The sequence below is a fragment of the Vicugna pacos genome, chromosome 1, assembly GCF_048564905.1.
Source record: "Vicugna pacos chromosome 1, VicPac4, whole genome shotgun sequence".
NCBI lineage: Eukaryota > Metazoa > Chordata > Mammalia > Artiodactyla > Camelidae > Vicugna > Vicugna pacos.
In genome coordinates, this window is record NC_132987.1 from 123337699 (window position 1) to 123356815 (window position 19117).

Genomic DNA, 19117 nt, shown 5'->3' on the forward strand with positions numbered 1-19117 from the left:
CACTTGTTGTTGTCTGTCTTTTTTATTGTAGTCATCCTAGTGGACGTGAGGTGGCAGTTCACTGTTTTAATCTGCATTTCCCTAAAGGGCTAATGAACAGTGTTGAATATTATTTTCACAGGCTTGTTGGCTATTTGTGTATCTTCTTTGGAGAAATGTCTATTCAAGTCCTTTGTCCCTTTTCTTTTCTTTTCTTTTTGTAATTTGTAAACTTTTTTTTTTTGGCGGGGGAGGGAGGTAATTAGGTTTATTTATTTATTTACATTTTGGAGGAGGTGCTGGGGATTGAACCCAGGACCTTGTGCATGCCAGGCATGTGCTCTATTGCAAATATTTTTTCAATCTGTGGATTGTCTTTTTACTTTCTTGATATTGTCCTTGGAAATACGAAGTTTTTAATTTTGACGAGATCTAATTTTGTTTCCTCTTGTTGCTTGTGCTTTTGGTGGTTTGAAAAGTCAGGGTTTAGTTGAAATGCTTAAGGAAGTTTGAGCTGATTTTGGTCATAGAGAGAAGCTCAGTGGACGCCCATTAGTGGTTGATGTAGGCGTTGTGATACACACCAGTGTCTACATCTGACAGACTCTTCACTGCTCTTTAACTCCATTCCCTCCCATCTCCTCCTTGTACTATTGTTGTTATGCAAGTTGTCTCTAAATATGTTACAAACTAACCTTAAGTTGTCATAATTATTTTTTCATAACTGGTTGCATGTTTACCTGTTCCAGACCTCTTGTTTTGTTTTCTTGTGAATTTGAATTACTACCTGGCATCATTTGCTTTCAGCCTAAAAGAACTCCATTGGTATTTCTTAAAAGGCAGGTCTGTAGCAGCAGATTCTCTCAGCTTCGGTTTATCTGGTACTGTCTTTATTTTACCTTCATCTTTGAAAGATAGGTTTGCTGGATGTAAAATTCTCGGTTGACGTCAGTCTTCCAACACGCTGTCTGCGTAGTCCCACTGCCCTCTGGCCTCCACTGTCTCTGACGAGAAGCCGGCTGTTAATCTTCACGGGGCTCCCTGTGTGCGATGCGTCATCTTTGCTGCTTTCATGATTTTCTCTTTGCTTTTACGCATTTTGACTGTGATGTGTCTTGATGTAGATCCCTTTGTGTTTATTCTGTTTGGAGTTTGTTTATCCTGCTGGACGTTCGTTGAGTTTGCATGTGTAGGTTAGCGTTTTCCATCACATTTGACAGGTGTTCGGCCGTAACGTCCTTGAATGTGTTTCCTGCCTCTTTCTGTCTCTCCTCCTCCTGGTACTCGTGTGGTACGTTGGCTAGTGTGCTGCGTGGTGCCTCAGGCTCGGTTTGTTCCTCTGCCAGGCACTCTGTAGGGCGGCCCCCCTCTGTCCAAGGCCCTGTGCCTTCCGGGGGTGCAGTTTCTATTCAGCGTCCTTCAGGTGCGCTGGTTCTTTCCTCTGCCAGCTGAGACCTACTTTTGAGTCTCTCTAGTGAAATTTTTCATTGTGATTACTGCACTTTTTACTCCAGAACTTTATTTCACTTTTAAGGAATTCTGTCCTGTTGCAGTGTTCTGTCTAATGAGACGCTGTCCTCATCCTTTCCTGTTGTTGTTCAGGCACTGTCTCCTGGGGCCGCGTTTACAGTGGCTGTTGTGGAACTGCTGCCAAGTCCAGTATGTCCCCCCGCCCGAAGCAGCTCCTGGCGCCCAGCTCTTGTTTTCTGTTTCTTGGCGAGGGTCCTACTTTGTTGTTGAAAGATCTTCAGACACTGTAGCATCAGCACCTTTTCTGTTAAGTAGAGAATGTCCAGGTGACAGTGGAGGTGGCTGTGTGCTCACAGATCTGTGTGACCACGTCCACGTGGCCCCTTATCTCCCGTGGCTCCTCCTTGCCAGGGTCTTGGCTCAGGTGGCCTGCTCTGCCCCTCCCTGGCTGCCACCCTGGCTCCTGCCCAACTCGCGCTCTGCTTCTGTGTCAGATCTCTGGTGTCTTGTTTACTGACTGCCTCTCCCCATCCTGAGGGCTCCGCTTCAGCTGGGGCTTCTCCATTAGGCACTCGGGGCTGCAGGCCAGCCTGGCACCTGCTCGGCCGCACCCCAGCCCTGTCTCTGTCCGTGACTCCCCTTCCGGGGCCCCTGTCCTGGAGCTTGGACCTGAATGAGCCAGCCGGGCCTCAGGCGGGTTTTGGGTGATCATGGTGTGGCGGGCAGGGGGACGTGGAGGGTTCTGAAATCTTGGTGCGGGGGTGAGTGCGGGTAGGGAACAGGCCTGGAGAGAGATTGCTGAGATGGAACACGGGCTGTGCAGTGGGAGGAGGAGAAAGAAGACTTAGGTCAGGAGGGAAAGCTGGTTCCTCCCACAAGAGCTCCTGATGTTGAGACTGGTTTAGAATCGTTCCTGATCCTGATCTGGGCTCAGGTCGAACCCTCAGCAGGGCTCGCGTGGTGAGCAGCCTGAGGGCGCTGCGGTCTGAGCTCCTCTCCGGGTCCCGCCCTCACTGGGGGGTCTCTGAAGCCACGGAGCGAGCCTCAGTTTCTCTCTGTCCTCCCCAGGAGTTGGCTTTCCCGAGCGCCGGTGTCTTCGCTGGGACCACGATAGAGCCCGGTGCCCTGGTGCAGAAGCTGGACGAGGACGTGAGGAGCAGGGCCTCCACCAGGAGAGGTGAGGGGCACGCGGCCCCGGACGGGTGTGGGGCTGGCACCAGCCCACCACCACATCCTCCCGGGCATGGCAGGGCCGATGCCAGGTTAGCCTGGACACTTGGAAGGGAGTTTTCCACCAGTGGGAGATTCTGAAGGACTCTGGACAGAAAGGCGGTGTTGGGAAAGCCCCTGTGCCCACTGCCGCCTTCAGCACGCACGGCACTGGCTTGTTACCGTCATCACCTTGATACTGGCTTGTCCTGAAGCATTTTCCTCAGGAATTCTTTCGTGTGCCTTTCTGGGGGCTCATAGAAGAAAGCCAGAAACACGCCTGAGAGGCCGTTTTCACACCCGAACGTGTCAGTGGTGATTCCGCATCTCGGATACACGAAGTGGAGGAAGCCCACAGCTCCACGATTGCCTCGTGGCGCTTCCTGGTCCCGGTCAGGTGTGAACGCGGGCCGCGCCGCCCGGCAGCCCCGCCCCCTTTTCCTTCCCATCCCGGGGCTCCTTTTTCTGGCTGCACTTCCCTCACGTTGGACTTTCTGGTTGCACCCCTTTTGTCTTCATGCCACTCTGGCACAGTGACGCTCTGAGAGCTTCCTGCCTGGGCTGGTCCTGGAGGTGGGGGCGGCCCCCACCCCCCACGCAGACACACCACCGCCTTGATGCCGCAGAGGCGAGCTGCTCGCTTGCAGCCGAGCGACTGCAAGTAGTGGTGTCGCAGCCCTGCGGGCGGCTGTCCGGCCCTCTGGGGCAGAGCTGGTGCAAGCAGCTTTCAGGTGTTTCGTATGAGTTCCACCTGCAGTTTGGAAACGACCGTTGGAGCTTTAAGTTACTGCTTATTCTTGTTTCACTGGGGGGTTATCCACGTCTGCCTGACGTTCTCTGTGCGCTGAAACTGCAGAGGGGGCCTCTCTCCTCCACCCTCCGGGGTCTTGGCTAGGACCCTGTAAATTAGACCAGCCGAAGACAGGTGAGCGGGAGAAGCACAGCTTAGTGACGGACACACGCAGGTCCCGCCCGTGGGGGCCTCAGCGAGGAGCCACTCGAGGCGAGGTTGGGACTGGGGCCCCTGCAGCGTCTCTGCGAGGAGCAGCGATGCTGAGGCCCCGGGGGCACCCCTGGGAGTGGGTGCCCGGGGCAGGCTGGTGAGCGCGGGTCCGCCTGGCACCGACCCCGGGGTCCTCGCGGCCACGTGGTGTCCTCAGACGGGGGTTCATGACAGCCCTCGTCTCAGGACTCTCTGGCTTTGGTCGGATAAGGGGAGCTCTGGGAAGGCTTCTCTCGGCCCTTGCTGATTCTGTTTGCCTCCAGCTCACCGTGGCCCCAGCCCCCGAGTGGCGTGTCTTGGGGGACACAGACCCTCCTGCTGACCATTTCTTGGAATGGATTCCGCGGAGCAGGGCTCCAGCTGCGTCCTGCCCGTGTGCTGTCCGAATGACGCCGCAGGGACCTGCCGCGTCGGGCAGGGCGGGCAGGCGCCACTGCCCTCGGGTCTTTGGTGACTGACGTGTTCAAACGGTTGTCAGTGTGCTCACTGGTTCTCTTACGGTTTGTCTGTGTACCGGGCTGTCTTGGTGACTTTTCCTAAACTTGAATGAGTGCTTTACGTGCTGTAGCACGAGGCTCTTCACCGTCTTGTGCAGAAGCTCTTCCAGCTGCTGCGGGTTGCCGTTGTCCCCCCAGAAAGCTGGCAAGTGCTGTCCTCCGGCGGTTTCCCGTGTCGGCCATCCTGCCCCCCGGCGGGTCACCCGGCGGCCGCTCTCCCCTCTGTCCCACCTCCCCTGGGGGTTGTGGGCTCGAGTTTGCCTTCCGACCACGGGATGGGCTCTGCCTGGTCGGTCCAGGTGGGTGTGCGGTCCTGCCTGGTGAGCGCCCACCCAGGAAGGTGTCCGGTCTCCCTGCTCAGGCTGAGTGCCCATGGTGGCAGAGGCAGTGGGGAGAGGAACGTCCCAGCCCGCGGACCCTCTCCCCTTCTCGTTTGCCTCTCACGGTCGTCCTTCACACGGATTCTCACTTACCTGAAAGGGTGGGGCCTGCAGGGGACAAGCCCCCAGCCCTGCGCCTGCCTCTGACCTGCCTGTAGTGGGGCCTCCGTGAGGGGCGGCTCAGGCGAGGACCTGGGGCAGAGGGCGGGAGAAGCTGTCTGTGCTGTGGCCCACACCCCCGAGCAGTCTGGAGGGCTGGAGGGGACGGAGCATTAGCTTGGAGATGCGGGACCTGTGTTGGAGCCCCAGTGCTGTGCCTTGTTGGCTGCTGGATTTTGGAGCATCTTTTTATCTATGTTCATCAGGTGACCATGGCATCTGTCGGGCAGATGTACAGTGTGGGCCTGCCTGGGACGTGTCCAGGGCTCCTTCAGCCGTGCCCCATGTCAGTGAAGCGCTGACACAGCTTGTCCTCTGTCCAGAGGAGGACGCGGTGCAACAGAGGAGAGGTGGCTGAGCTCAGAGCTGCGAGGCCCTGCCTGGGAATGGAGTGACAGCCAGGCCTCCCTCTGGCACCTCTGAGATGTTTTCTGGGGGAATCGTCAGAGCTCCCCAGTGCAGATAGGGGCCAAAGCTTTGCCCTTGGCTTGGGCTGGCCCGAGGTCAGCACTGGGGACCCATCCCAGACCTGCTGAACCTGTTACCACACACCCTCTTGGGGTCTCCAGTGCTGCCAAGTTCAGGACACTGACCCTGAGCCTGGTGGGTCCTGCCTTGCAGCTACAGGAGCACGGAAGCCCCCCATCTCCTCTCGGAGCCCAGGGTCTCCTCGTCCTGAGCTTCGAGGCACTGCCATCCAGATCCCCGATCCGTCCTCGCAGCCTAACCTACTGTCTCCTGATCTGGTCCCCGGGGTGGCGGTGCCTTGGTGCGAGCCTGTGGGTCTGGGCGCTCTCATTGGCGGGCGTCTCAGTGCGCAGCAGGAAGAGCTCCAGCCCTACGCCTCTGCACTGAGGCTGAGGGATGTGAGAGAATCCTGGGCCTCCACCGATGGTATCGGCTGCCCGGGGGGCGTGGCCAGAATGTGCTTAAAACTTCGGGTGGTGTGGGCCTGAGAACCACAGGGGTGGGAGGGGGAACAGGGAGAGAAAGAAGCAAGGTGTTTGTTTTCCTTTGTGAATGGTCGGTGGGTGAGGCCACGCAGGGGAAGGAGCAGCTGAGAAGTCTGTTGCACTCACAGGTCCTAGGGGCGGGAGCAGGGCCGCAGGACCACGGGGGAGGAATCGGGGAGACCAGGAGGCAGCAAACGGGGATTGCCCGCCCCGGAATGGGGTCTCCCCCAGCCAGAAATTTTTTTTAGGGTGTGAAAATGTCGTATTATACAGAGAATTAAAGAATATTTACAGGAGAAGAGGGCCTGGACTGTGAGGTGCAGAGGTCAGAGAGCCCAGGGTGCTGGAGGAAACAGGCGGGCAGCTGGGCCGGCGCTGCTGGGGGTGCGGGGTTCGGGGTGCGGGGCGTGTGCTTGCTGGCACGGGAGCCTCCCAGGCTGGTGGCTTGGGTGTGGCCTCAGCTGCTCATCTGTAAGAGGGGGTGACAACAGGACTTGCCCCCTAAGTGCTGCCTGTTTGGGGTTCAGGTGAGGCAGTAAGCGTGGAATGTTGGGACCAGTGCCTGGCTTCAGTAAGTGCCCAGCTGGCGCTGTGGGAGGGACTGTGTCCTGTCGAGCGAGGACCCTCTCTGCAGGCCGAGCTGCCCAGACGCCCCCGGGGCCCAGTGCAGATGTCTGTCACCCTCCCCACGCCTCCTTCTCCAGCAGTTCCTGTGCTTTTGGTGTTTGTCAGCCTCGCCTCCCTATTGGCCAGCACCCTGGACCCCTTGGGGACGACGGTCCTGGTGGCTCCCCTGGGCTTGACAGGGGCCGGCAGCCTGGGGCAGGTGAGGTCACGGGGAAAGTGGCATCTGGTGACTCAGCCGCTGCTCAGGGAGCTGCCGGGCTGTGAAGGCACGGGCTCCTGTCTGCCTGGATTAGCACACGCCCTTCCTGCGTCCTTGCCGTCCCTGCGTCCTTGCCGTCCCTGCGTCTCTGGCTGCAGTGCCTTCCCGCACCGCCAGTGTGGTCTGCCGGGGCAGGTTGTGGGCGCCTTGCCCGCCTCCATGGGGGAAGGATGTCTGCTGCTCCCTTCCCGTGTGTGGACGTGCTCATGCCGTCGCCCGCGGCCCGGGCTCCGTGGGGCCTGTTTGGCCTGTGGGGGTCTTGCTGGCGGCGTCTCTCCTGTACTTCTGCGCAGAGCCTCTGGGAGCCCTGCCGGCTCAGCAGCCAGGCCTACTCCAGGTTTCCTTCTGATGCCCCGCTGGGGCTCTGAGCTGCGGGGAACCACTGGCCTCCCCTCAGCCCCTCGGACAGCCCCCGCCCACCAGCAGCAGAATGTGGCTGTGTCCTGAGGGTCAGGGCCCGTGGGCCTGTGGGCCTGCACAGGAAGCGGCTTCCCAGCTCCTCTGCGTCTGCTCTTGGGGCAGGGACTCGGGCGAGTGGCAGGTCTGGAGCAGGCACCCTGGCCTCTGCGTTCGTCCCCTCCTGCACGGGGCGCCACCTTGCAAATCCGGTTTCCAGTTCTACATTCCTTTGTCCTGAAAAGTTGTAGGAAACAAGCCCCTCTCTGCTCAGACAAGCACCTGGGGTATCGGCCAGGACTCTGTACCCTGAGCCGGGGAGTTCCGACCCCCAGACTCAGGTGAGACGTAAGCAGGTGGGGTGGGCCTGGAGGACAGGAGGGGGGAGGTGGTGGCGGCAGCGTGCCTCCAGGGGAAAGTGATGGTGGTGAGTGGACAAGACATGCCTCGAGGCTGCAGTGGGGGGACTTTGCCTTGGGGACGCCATGTCCGTCTCCTGGGGACGGTGCGGCTGAGACGGTCTCCCCTCCCCGGACCAGGCGGCCAGAGCTTCCCCGCCCCGCGCTGGCCACCCGCCGCGGGGCCCCCGAAGCTCCTACTCCAGAGCCGCTGCTCAGTAGAGGGCAGCGGAGCCGCGTCTGCTTGGAGCCGGAGCCGGGCCTGCTTCCCGACAGGAGGTGGAGCTGGGCGCTTTCCAGAGGCTATCTTTAGGGACTTTTAATTTTAAAAATTTATTTACTTACTTACTTATGTGTCTTTTTTTAAACTTTGCTTTGAATGGAGGTGCTGGGGAGTGCAGCCAGCGCCTCGTGCAGGCTGAGCGCACCCTCCCCCGCTGCGCTGTTCCGCCAGCAACCCCCCTCCTCCGCCCCGTTGTCTTTAGCGACTGTGGCTGAGGCTCCCTGGTCAGAGCTGCCCGCCTGTCCTGCAGCTGTGAAGTCAGGGCTGTGACACTTCCACCTAGAGCGTTTTCTGTACTTACCTCCACCCGCCCCGAGTGTCAGACAGGAACCGGGGAGGGTGGATCCCGAGACAGAACCGCTGCTCCGCTGGAGGCCCACTTTGGCCAAGGGGCTGTTTTGCTTCTCCTTGGCCTCCCTGCCCTCTGAGGACGCCAGAGGGGAGTCCTGGAAGTCCTGGGTGGGCCGGCGGAGGCCCTCCCGCTCTGTGCCGTGGTGTGCGCTGCCTGCGCATTGGAGGTGGCCGCTGGCCTGGTTGGCAGCTGTGAGCGCCCTGCACATCGCCTGAGCGCTGGCCTCCTTGGCGTAGGGGGAGACCCTCAGGGAAGGTGCCCACTGCCTCCAGGGGCGTCCTGACTAGCAGGGCCTGTGCTCTGCGTGCTGGACCAGAGGACTGGGAGGCCTGGGCCTCTGCTCTGGGCCTGCTGGCAGCTGGGGGGCTGCTGAGCCAAAGTGCTGGTGGCCCAGGCCACCCCGTCACACGGTGGGAGGGCGGGAAGGCTCTTCTCACCTGAGTCTGCGTCGAGCCGGTTCTCTGGCAGAGGGGACGGGGAAGGGCCGGGTCAGGGAGGCCGCCGAGGCCCCTGCTGCCCGAGTTTGAGAGGAAAGGGCTGGACTCTGCGTGGGAGGTGATGGGGCCTGCGTCCTCTCCCCCTGTTGTCCGAACTTCGGGGTGTTTCCGGCACGTTCTTCCCGGCTCTGGACGGGCTGTTGGTGGGAGGGGAGCAGGAGGGTTTGGCTGCAGCAGGGTGGTGTGAGGACATATGTGCTCTGCGCTGAGGGGTGACCTGTGCTGGGGCCCAGGTGCCACGGAGCCAGGCTCACAGCAGACCCGAGCGTGCCCTGCACCCCAGTTCTCACCCTGGAGGAATTTGCTGTTTGGTCACGGGGCCCAATGGGAAGGGCGGGGGAGGGTCTGGGAGTGGAGCAGAAAAATTACCGTGCACGATTTGGGTAACGGACCGCTCCAAGGGGCATCGGGAAGTGGGCATCTCCACGGCAACGGGTCTCAAGACAGCTGAGCCGGAGTCACCGGTGCTTGGACAGGGCCTTGGGCAGCGCTACCGGGATGGCTCTCAGTGGCGCAGGGTCTGCCCCCTGCCCAGGAGCCTCCAGGTCACTGAGCCCTGTGACCTCTTTCCCAGGAGCAGCGTGGGCCCCAGAGGGGCCTTGGCTCCATCATTGTCCTTTCTGTTCCCGGGGTGAGGTCACATCCTGCCCGCCCCTTCCTTGCTGGGGGCCCGAGGCTTTCTGTCGGGGACCCCGTCAGTGCATCCTTGCAGAGCTCCGAGTGCAGAGGCGGCCCAAGCGGGTGACCCCTTCCCCTGTCCGGGAACGTGTGGTGGTGACCCGCTCATGGCAGTGAGGCGGGCTACGTGTTCAGGGGTTGAGGATTTGAAAGTCTTAAAAATGGCTTAAAGGCAGTGCCAGCAGAACGAGGCGCCCTGGGGAGCGGGAACGCTCACCGGTCTGGCCCCTCGTGCGTGCTGTGCTGCCCTCGTATCTTGGGTGCTCTGATGGGACGTAGTCGTGTTCAGTTGCGTGTGAAGACACTGTGTCCAGGTGCCACCCCAGGCAGAGGAGAGTCCCAGCGCGGTGGTGGCGGTGAAGCCCTTGGCCCCCGAAGGCCGGCATCTCGCTGCAGTGGGACATCCCTGTGCTCAGGGGACAGGAGGCCCCAGAGGCAGCGGCAAGTGTTCCGTGGTGGGAGGTGGCCCTGGCATTGCTCTGGGGTCTCGGGGCAGTAGGAGGGGCTGGGCTGTGACAGGGCCCCTTTGCTCCTTCCTGCCTGTGCTTCTGGAGCTGAGCTGGTGCAGGGGTGGAAGCCAAGTCCGCGACCCTGAGTGGGCGCGGGGCCCCTCCCCGCAGGGTGCGCCTGGCAGAGAACTGAGAAGTTAGGGACCAGCCTCCCGCTAAAGTGACCTTCTGTAAGGGACACTTCCTGACTGGAAAGGCAGGACGTGCGTGTGGTAGAAAAGCTGGAGAATCGATGTTACAAGTAAAGGCCAGCCCTGCATCCCCGCGTGGACTGCGTCTGGGCCCCACTCCTGCTCACAGAACGTGCTGCTTGCTGACCTGGGTGGAGTTGGCACCTCCTGCCCGGGAGGTGGCCGCGGGCTCCTCGGTGGGCTTGCCTCACCGCCCTTTGTCCAGAAGGGCCCCTCGCCAGGCAGCTCGGTGACGCTGTGGCCCGGCCCAGGGAATGTCCACCTGGGAACAGCCCTGGTTGTCTCCTGCGAGGCTCACGCAGTGCCTCTGTCCGGGGCTCCACACACTGACTGGGAGGCCCTCCTGGCCACCGGAAGGACGCGGTGCCCCTGGAGCGCCTGCGCAGCAGCGGTTTCTGGAATTGCTTTCTCACGTCAGCGGAGCTGGGCCTGGACGCCGCAGGTTCTCTGGTGCTCCTTCTCCATCACCAGATAGGGTGGACCGAGAGCCTTCCCCATCTGCTCCTCTCCTGCAGTTCCAGAACCTCCCTCCAAGGGGGGGGACACTGTCTTTACAGCGCTGTCCACTAGCATTGGTCTTTGGGCTGCCCAGGGCTGAGCCGCGGGGCTTGTGCTGGGCCTGGAGAGAAATGACAGGCAAGCTTCAGGGGGGTGCAGACTGGACCGGCCTTGACATGATGCCTCTGCCCTCTTGGTGCTGGCCAGTGTCCCTCTGAGTGATCCGCATCCTGCCCGGATGGCCCGTCCTCAGGGCCACGGTGCCAGGGCCTAGGGTGGGTCCCCTTTCACAGGTGCTGACTTAAACACCTGGGGGGCCCACACGAGGCTGCTGTGCTGAGGGTGGACGCTGGCCTGTCTGGGATTGGATTTCAGTGCCAGGGGTCGGGAGGATGAAGCTGGGGCATCGAGCGCTCTGTACAGCGAGCGTCCCTCTGCCCTGCACGTGTCTGATAGTTTCCACTAAAGCCCCTGCCGAGCCGGGCCCCTCCCTTTGGCTAAATCTGCATGTCTCTTTTCTGCAGCCCTGGAGATGTCCAGAGACGGATGGAGCGCTGTCCTGGGCAGCCGTCCTGCTGTCACTCACTCAGGACCAGATGCTCCCGACGCCACTAGGGTGCCCAGATGCCGCCTTCTCCTTGGGGCTGGTTCCCCTGGCCCACGGGCCCCCACCCCCGCCGGCCCTCTCCCACCATCTCGTTTAAGGCTGTAGCTTCATTGCAGAGCGAGGGCTTTGCCAGGCCCTTGGGGGTTTGGGGTTTTTGAACCCTCTGGATCTGCTGGGGGCGCCCGGTGGGGGTGCTGAGGTGAGCAGACCGGTTCCTGCCTGTTCCCGCCTGTGCCCCAGGGGCAGTGTCTGTTTGCCACCTGGGCAGAGACGTCCCGAGTTCTTGGGGCCCGCGGGGCCCGCTGCCAGCATCCCAGGCGGCCTCTGTGGGGCTGCAGCTCTGCAAGTCCTCTGCGGCCTCGGGGCGGGTGTGCTTCCGGGGGCCATGGGGACGGGCTGCGGGGACGTCCCCACCCATGTGTGCACCTGCTCCTCGTCGGATGCGGTGGGTTCATTATTCCATCAGTCTCAACAGGTTGTAGACTTTTTCTTCGAAATTATTTAAAATTTATAGAAAATTGCAGGATTAGGGGAGAGAAAACCTCTTCCTGAATGTCTGAGAGTGAGCGCTGACACCTTGTCTCCCGGAGGTTCGTGGTGAGGCCGCCTCCCGCCGCTGGCGCCCGTGCTCAGACCCACACCCGGACACGGGCCCTCACCCCACCCAGCCCCAGAGTGGTGCCCTCATCGCCCCAGGGGTGGTTTGGCCCCACACTGGGCCCCGTGGACATCTCACACTCGCACCCCCATGGTCTCTGACAGCTGCAGGGGCGCAGACGCCCCCCTCCCTGCGCAGGCTGGGTCCCCCTGTGCAGCACCCCCTCCCCTGTTCACCCCAGGCCCCAACACAGGTCAGAGCAGCCGCTGGCTCGGCCGGGGGTGACTGGCAGTCGCTGCTCTGCCCCTTTCTTCCGGGGGAGGTCGGGGTGGCGGCGGGGAGACTAGGTCAGCTCCAGGCACGTCTGAAAGTTTGAACAGGAGGCCCCAGCATGCGGAGGTGGCTCTTGGAACCAGGATTAGATCTCCGTGGGAGTCGCGGGTCCTGGGTTTACGCGAGTCCCGGGGTGGAAGGCGCAGTGGGACAGGAGCCCCACTCCTCGGACAGCCGTGTTCTGCTCGCTCTTCATTAGACATCCTGGGTCTGTTGCAATAGCTCAGAGGACCTGCGTGAAGACATGGATCTTGCGCAAGTGTGTACAGGTGGAACGTGTCCTGGGCTTAAGCCGCGTTGTCTCTGAGAAGACCAGTTAAGGCCCAGCCAGTGGGGCGGCCTGGGCCCCGCCCTGCTTTCAGAGCAGACTGTCGGCAGAGACGCTGTCAGCCGCATCTGGCGTCTCCTGCCCAGCGCCCTCCCACCTGCGCCCTGCGGGCCACAGCCTTGATGGGGAGCCGCCAGCCCCGCAATGTCTGCTCCCTGCAGCATGCTCCCTGCCTGCCCTGGGCCCGGCCGTGTGCACAGAGCCCGAAGACCTTGGCATGTTTCTCTGAAGGCAGCTCTTTCCCCCCGGTTGGAAGAATTTCGAAGGGGCAGCCGCAGCCCCAGGATTTGTGTCATAAGTTCACAGAGCAGGCTGGACGTCCCCCTTCTCTCCGCCCACCTGTGTCCTCAGGAGGAAGTGGAGGCTCCCAGAGGCCCAGTGAGAGGACCCTCCTGTGGGTCTCGGGGTGCCCCCGAAGCCACGTCTTGCCTTAGCACCAAGGGACGGGGAGGGCAGCTTCCCTGCTGGCTGCTCCAGCCTGCCTCCTCGTGCCACCTGATGCTCCAGCTGTCACCTCCAAGCCTCCCGGGGCTCCCCCACGGCTCCTGCCGACACTGGCCGACCGTCACCATCCAGCTGGGAGTCAGCGTGGACAGGCGTGGGGCTGGCCCAAGTGACGGCAGCTCACGCCAGCTCCCGGGCACCGCGCTGCGGCTCGGCTGGCCTCCCACCTGGAGTGGGCCTGCCTCCACCCGCTCTGCCTGCTGTGGACGAGGTGGCAGCCCTGGGCAGGCCAGTTGTCCTGCCACCAGCACAGCGTGCAGTTGCCGGGCACGCAGAGGAGTCCGCCTGAGTGCACACCTCGTGTGTGGTTTATTTCAGGGGGAGCCTCCGAAGCCCAAGTGTCCAGTGCCCTCCGGGGGGGAGGGCGCAGCGCGGAGCCGCTCTGCCGTGGGCCCAGCTCTCAGGCTCTGTTCTCATCCGGTTTGCGGCAGTTCCCTGCAGCCTGGGGCAGGTTGCAGCCCCCACCGCCCTGCCCAGCCTCAGTCTCCTTGTCTGCAAAAAGGGGCTAGTCCATAGGGTCGCTGAGGGACACGTGCCCTGTGCTCCTGGGCCGGCCAATTTCTTCAGGTTGCCCATGGGTGTTACAGGTGTTGCCCCTTCCTTCCTGGTGACGGTGACGCAATGCTGGCTCTGCAGGTCCTTGTTGGGGGTGGGCAGGCGAGGTTCACACGTGGCCTGCTTGTGCAGGAGGCTAGGCTCCTTCCTGGCTGGTGACGGGAAGCTCAGCTCGGCCTCGTCTGTGAGAAGGTGGTGTGGTGGTCAGCTCGAGTGGCGGTGACAGCCTCAGGCTGGACACCCGACGTCCCATGTCAGGAGGATTGATTTCTCCCAGGGCCCCTCTCCTGGGCGTGTAGGTGGCCATCTCCTCCCTGTGTCCCACATGGTTGTCACTCTGTGTGTGTCTGTGTCCTGATCACCTCTTCTCATAGGGACCTGGTCAGACTAGATCAGGGCCCACCCTAGTGACCTCACCTTAACCTGATTACCTCGTTAAAGGTCCTCTCTCCAGATGCTGCACATTCTGGGGTGCTAGGATGAGGGTTTCGACACACCAGCATGGGGGCACGGTTTATCCCGTCACAGCAGGGGCGGCAGATGTGCTGCTGGGGTGAGGAAGGCTCAGGAGAAGGGGGCGGCAGGACTGGGCTGGATGAGGACAGCACCAGGGAGGACAGGCCAGCGAGATGGGAGCTTGGGGAGCAGGGCAGGTGGGGGCGGGGTTCCCAGGGCAGCCTGAGTTCTGGGCCCTGGGTTCAGGGGACAAAGGTGAAGGTATGCGTTGTGCTCCTTGCCCCGTTGTGGGTGAGCGAGACCTGCACACGTGCCCCACACTGGCAGATGAGGGGGGCAGACGGCTCCCAGAGGGGCAGGGATGGTGTCGGGGAGTCCACGGGGCATGGTGGGCCCTGCCCGGTCACTGCCCACTCCTGCCGCCCAGCCTGGGTCACCCTGGGATTGGGTGGGGGTGTGTTGGAGGGGCTGGGCTCCACGGGCTGGGGGACCACACGCCCGCTCACCCCATGCTCTCTGCCCTCAGGTGCGGAGACCAAGGCTGTTCTGCCCAAGAAGGAGAAGCTGAAGCTGAGGCGCGAGCGGTGGCTGCAGAGTAAGCTCAGCCTGTCCCCGTCCCCGCCCCCGCTTTGTCCCGGCACGGACCCCCAGACCCCCGCGAGGCCCACCCCTGCTGATGCGCGGTCGGGCCAGGCCGTGGAGGGTCCGGGCCGCACGCGGGTCTGCACGGCCTTGGCAGTCTCCCCTCCCAGGGCGGCGGGCTCGGGCAGCAGCATTCTGGGTTTGGCCCTGCGATGAGATGTGTAGTCACGACGGGGACGTGTGCCAGTCGGTGTCATCTGACAGCCCTTCCGGGGTCACTTCTCCGTTCCCCATGTCCCTCCAGTATGATCTGCGTTATTTTTTCCTTGAAGGTTTTAAAGGGTATATTTTTCATTTTTCAAAGAGATTTTTCAGTTTCTTCCACGATGATTGGTTTCATGTCTCCTGTCACCTGGGGGTGTTTCTCAAGGACATGGTCCATCCATACGTTTACTTTGTCGCGGTCCCTCGTGTAGAGCTGTGCAAAGCGTTCCTGTGAAGTGAGTTTGGGACATTGGGTAGACTGCGACCACTGAGGCCCTGAACGGTGTGGGGCCACGGTTCTTTGATGGCACAGTTTCTTCCGTGGTAGTCGGTCGGTCTTTTTAGCTGCTTGAGACAATCTTGGTCGTTTGTTTTCCTGTTTAAAAAGAAGTCATCTGATCTGATCAGACCCCAGCGTTGATCAGCCGAGAACGGCTGGTTTGCCATTAGACGTCCTGCTTGTCGCTCTTTGGTTGTGCCGCTTCTCTCGTCTCTGATCAGTCCCGTCACCTTCATCCCGAGAAGCCTTGTGCTTCGTTGTCAGCGCTGCCCGTGTGTTTTCTAAATGATCAGTTCCTGTTTTCTTAGTGCCTTGTTCTTGGTTTCTTTAGGTTTGCTTCAATGCCTTAGTCATTTGTTTTGTATGTTTTGTTTAGGAAAGAAAGGCTGTGCATTAGCCTCTGAACATAGCTTTAGCTGCATCTCCCAAGTTGCCTTGACTTAGCATTTATTATGGAAAATTTTGCACAGAAAAGTAGGGGGAGTTCCACAGCAAAGACCTCACTTCTTTATCACATATCTGTGCACCCGTCCAGCCCTATCTGTCTGTCCAGCCACCAACCCGAGTTTCATCTGTGCATTCTGAAGTAAATTACAGGCTTCGCTGCACTTTCTGCCAAATAGTTCTGCTGGAGTTCAGTGTTTGTTTGTGGATCTTTTAAAATTTTTGTTCTGAGGTAAAATTTACATACAGTGAAGTGCAAATCCTGTGTGCTCCTCAGTGATGTGTGGCAGATGCCGAGACCTGCACAGCCAGAATCCCTGCAGGATGCAGAACGCCACCCCCCAGGACCCCCCCCCGCCGGCTCGCTTCCCCGGGATGACCGCTGCCTGGTCTTCTGGGTCAGAGTTTGGCTGTCACTGCCCTGGATGTCGCGCCGGGGGAGTCACAGGGGCCGTGCTCTCTGTGTCTGGGTTCTCCTGCTCGGCACGGCCTTGGGCTCCCCTGTGTGTCACGTAGCCGCGTTCCGTGCCCGTCTGTCGCTGAGGGGCGTTTCTTTGTACGGGCACACCGTTTGGCACCGCTTTCCTGCGGATGGACACCTGGTCTTTTTTCTCTTTTTAGCTGCTGTGAGCAAGACGGCTATGAACATTCTTTACAAGTCTGTCTGTGGACATATGTTTTCATTTCTCTGGGGTACATACTGGGGAATGGAGCGCTGGGTCATAGGGCAGGTGTATGTTTAGCTTTGCAAGCACCCTCCAGACGCTTCTCCACGTGGTGTACGTTCACAGCCCCGCATCGTGGGAGAGGCGCCGGGCCGCGCCGGGCCGCGGAGCGCGAGCTGCCGGCTCGTCTGGCTCGGGCTCCCTCGCCGTGAACCGGTGTTTTCCGTGCTGCTGCCCGTCTGGGCACCCTCCGGGGCCGAGGGTCTGTTTCACAAGGTTATGGCTGGGCTGCTTACTCTCAAGCTCCAGGGGTTCCTCTGTCCTGGAGACCAACCTGTCAGGTGCGTGTTTTGCAAATGATTTTCTCTCAGACTGTGACTCCCCCCTTATTTTCTTAACAACTGTGTTCAGGATCAGAAGTTTAAATTTTGAAGAGTCTCGTTTGTTTTTTCCCATATACGTCTCACACGTCCCGTGTAAGAGAAGCACCCAGCCCCGGGTCAGGAAGGCGCGGTCCCGCTCCTCTGAGCGCCGGGGTCTGGGCCTCTGTGTTCAGATTGCTGGTCCGTCTCGAGTCGCCGTTTGTCTGTGGTGACGAGCACGTCAGGGCTCTTCCCCCCCGATGTGGGTGTCCAGCTGTCCCAGCGCCGTTTCTTATAGAAAGACTTCTTTCCTCATCCAGGTGTCCTGGTGTCTTTGCGAGCAGTCAGGTGGCCCTCCAGGTGCGGCTCTGCTTGTTGGGCCGCCTCGGTACCAGGCTGTCTGTGATTGCTGCGTCTGTGAAGCACGTCTTGGGATCAGATGAGGGAAGTCCTGCACCGCGCCGGGCAGTCCGGGCCCGTATTGCTCCCGTGTGAATCTTCACGGGCCTGTCAGTTTCTTAAAAGCCCCCCCCGAACCGGGGGGGCCGTGAGTGGGCTTCCTCTGGCCTGCAGGTCAGTCGGGGGACTGCCGTTCTAGCGCTGCTGGCACGTCGTCCGGGGACGTGGCGTCCCCTCCGTTTGTGTGGATCTTCCTCAGGCTCTGTCAGCGCGCTTGTGGGGTTTTCGGAGTGAAGCGCTTAGGTTTGTTTCGTGTGGACAAGCTTGTTGCTGTGACTGGTTTGTGCTTTTCAGAGCTTTTGTGCATGGAATTCTCAAAAGCTTATTTTTCCAGTTTTCTGCTAGTAGAGAAAAATATGTTTTATTGCCATTAATTTTGTGTCCTCTGAGCTTGCTGCAATCACGCATCAGCTCTGTAGCTCCCTTAGAGCTCTGTGCGTCATAATCCTGCCGCTTACAACACAGGCTCACTCTCGCTTTCCAAATCGTGTTTCATGTCGTCCTCTCACCCTGCGGCCATGGCTCGAGCCTCTGCAGTGTTGAGAGAAGAAATGAGAATGGCTTGCAGTCTGCAGGGGCAGGGGCTGGCCGTGGCCAGTGTCCTGTGTGCCCACCTTGTTCAGGGCCAGCAGCCCCGGCCGCGGGGGTGCAAAGGCTGCTGGCCCTTGGGCGCGCTCCGTTTCAGACCCTGTTTATAAGGAACGTCCTTCAGTTTTTACAGTGGAGCAAGGGGGCATGACCGGGATGGACGGGCCTTCAGGGAGCTGGCGCAGCCCTCCTGGGCACCACGTGGAAACACGAGTTTCAGCCCAAAAAGACTCCCCGCATTCAGCGTCCACAGGCAGCGAAGTTGTTTTCGGAGGCCCAGTTTGCACAGGAGTGCTTTCGTGATCGCACCTCGGGCTGGTTTTGAATGAAAACTCTTAGGATGAAGGCGTGTCAGCCTGACTGCCAGCTGCCGGCTTGTTGCTCTCCAACGCGGGTTGCGGGGAGGGCTTTTTTGTGCCCGTCTGCTCACGAGCAGGCAGGCCGTCGCAATCCACTCTTGGGGACAGAGGGGGGCTCACCTGGAGAGAGGTCACATTTACGGTCTAGGTGCAGAGCTGTGACAGGGCCAGCGACAGGTGGAGAGGCCCCATAGCTACCGGCCTGGAGGACACAACTGCCTCTGGCCAGAAAGGGCAGGGCGGGCTCTGTGGGCTCGGCCGGAAGAGGGGGAGTGGGCAGGCGGGGCCTGGGTCGGGGGACGCGGCCAGACTGTCCTTGCCTTGCTAAGAGCTGCCAGCGCAGAGCCCCGGGCACGGAGCTGGCACCCCTTTCAGTTGGCTGTTCTCGCCGCGGTGGGCACCGCCTCCCAGGCCAGGGTGAAAGGGCACCCAAGTCTGAGGACAGGCGCGCTCTGATGGCACGTGAGCAGTACGTTACAGGCTTGCTCAAGGAGCACAGAGCAAGCTAGTGGCCCCGGTTACTGCCAGGCTCGGTGCCAGCCTTCTGCTCAGGAGCAGCCCCTGGCTGGTTGGGTGAGGCTGAGCTCCCAGCATCCTCTTCTCACTCCTGTGTACGCACGGCTCAGCCCCTTCTCGCCCTGCACCGTCACTGCGTGTGTTGGAGGCGCACAGGGCGCCGTGTTTATGGTAGGTTCCCCCTGTTCTTGGCTCCGTTGTGTTTTGTCCTGTGTGGATAGTGGGTTCCAGCAGGTTCTTTTGGCACTTCTTGTGGTCACTCTGGCTTTTCCCTTCAAAGTGGCCACTGCAGTGGTGCCGGCACGCATCTCTGTTGTGCTGTCCTCGCGTGCCTTGGATACACCCTTGGTGGGTGCGTGTCGTCCACCTAAAGCGCTCCGCCTTTCATGGGCCGACCCTTCTGTAGGCATTTCACCTGTCCTTCTGGGGGCCGGGCCTCTGCTTTGCTCTCTGTGGTCCCGTGCGGCTTTGGTGCTGGGTCTGCCAGCCGGGGAGGGAGCTCCCTGGTTCCGTCCCCACCTGAGCCCTCGCCCTGGCCGTCTTGGCCCTCCTGGGGGCCTGGGCTCTGGGGAGAGGCGCCCGGCTCGATGAGGTGCTGAGTGAGTTGTTTATCCTGGCAGGAGGGGAAGTGCTGATTGTCGCCTTGTAAACCCTAACAGCCTGGCCTGAGGGGGGAGCGTGGGGCCCAGCGCGTGAGGCCCCGAGAGGCAGGCAGTCTTTGTCCCCAGAGCTCGGCTCTTCGGGGCGAGGCAACCTGCCCTCGCTGCACAGGCCCCTGGGCTCTCCCAGTCTGGGCTGGCTGGGCAGGGTGTCCCTGTCTTGGCTGGTCTGAGCGGGCCTTTCAGGGCTTCTCTGGGCAGAAGGTGGGGGCAGCGCTGT

General features: G+C 60.8%; 1 protein-coding gene across 3 annotated transcripts in view; it reads left to right on the forward strand.

The window, feature by feature from the left end:
• The window catches only part of SLX9 (SLX9 ribosome biogenesis factor), a 29017-nt gene that overhangs the window by 1940 nt on the left and 7960 nt on the right, over positions 1-19117 (forward strand). For 2 of the 3 annotated variants that reach the window (XM_072970323.1, XM_072970320.1), the window contains exons 2-3: positions 2518-2626; positions 14246-14314. In XM_072970323.1, the coding sequence (XP_072826424.1) occupies positions 2518-2626; positions 14246-14314 (178 nt within the window). The remainder of the gene's footprint in view (positions 1-2517; positions 2627-14245; positions 14315-19117) is intronic. The other variant, XM_072970327.1, reaches the window with a different exon arrangement.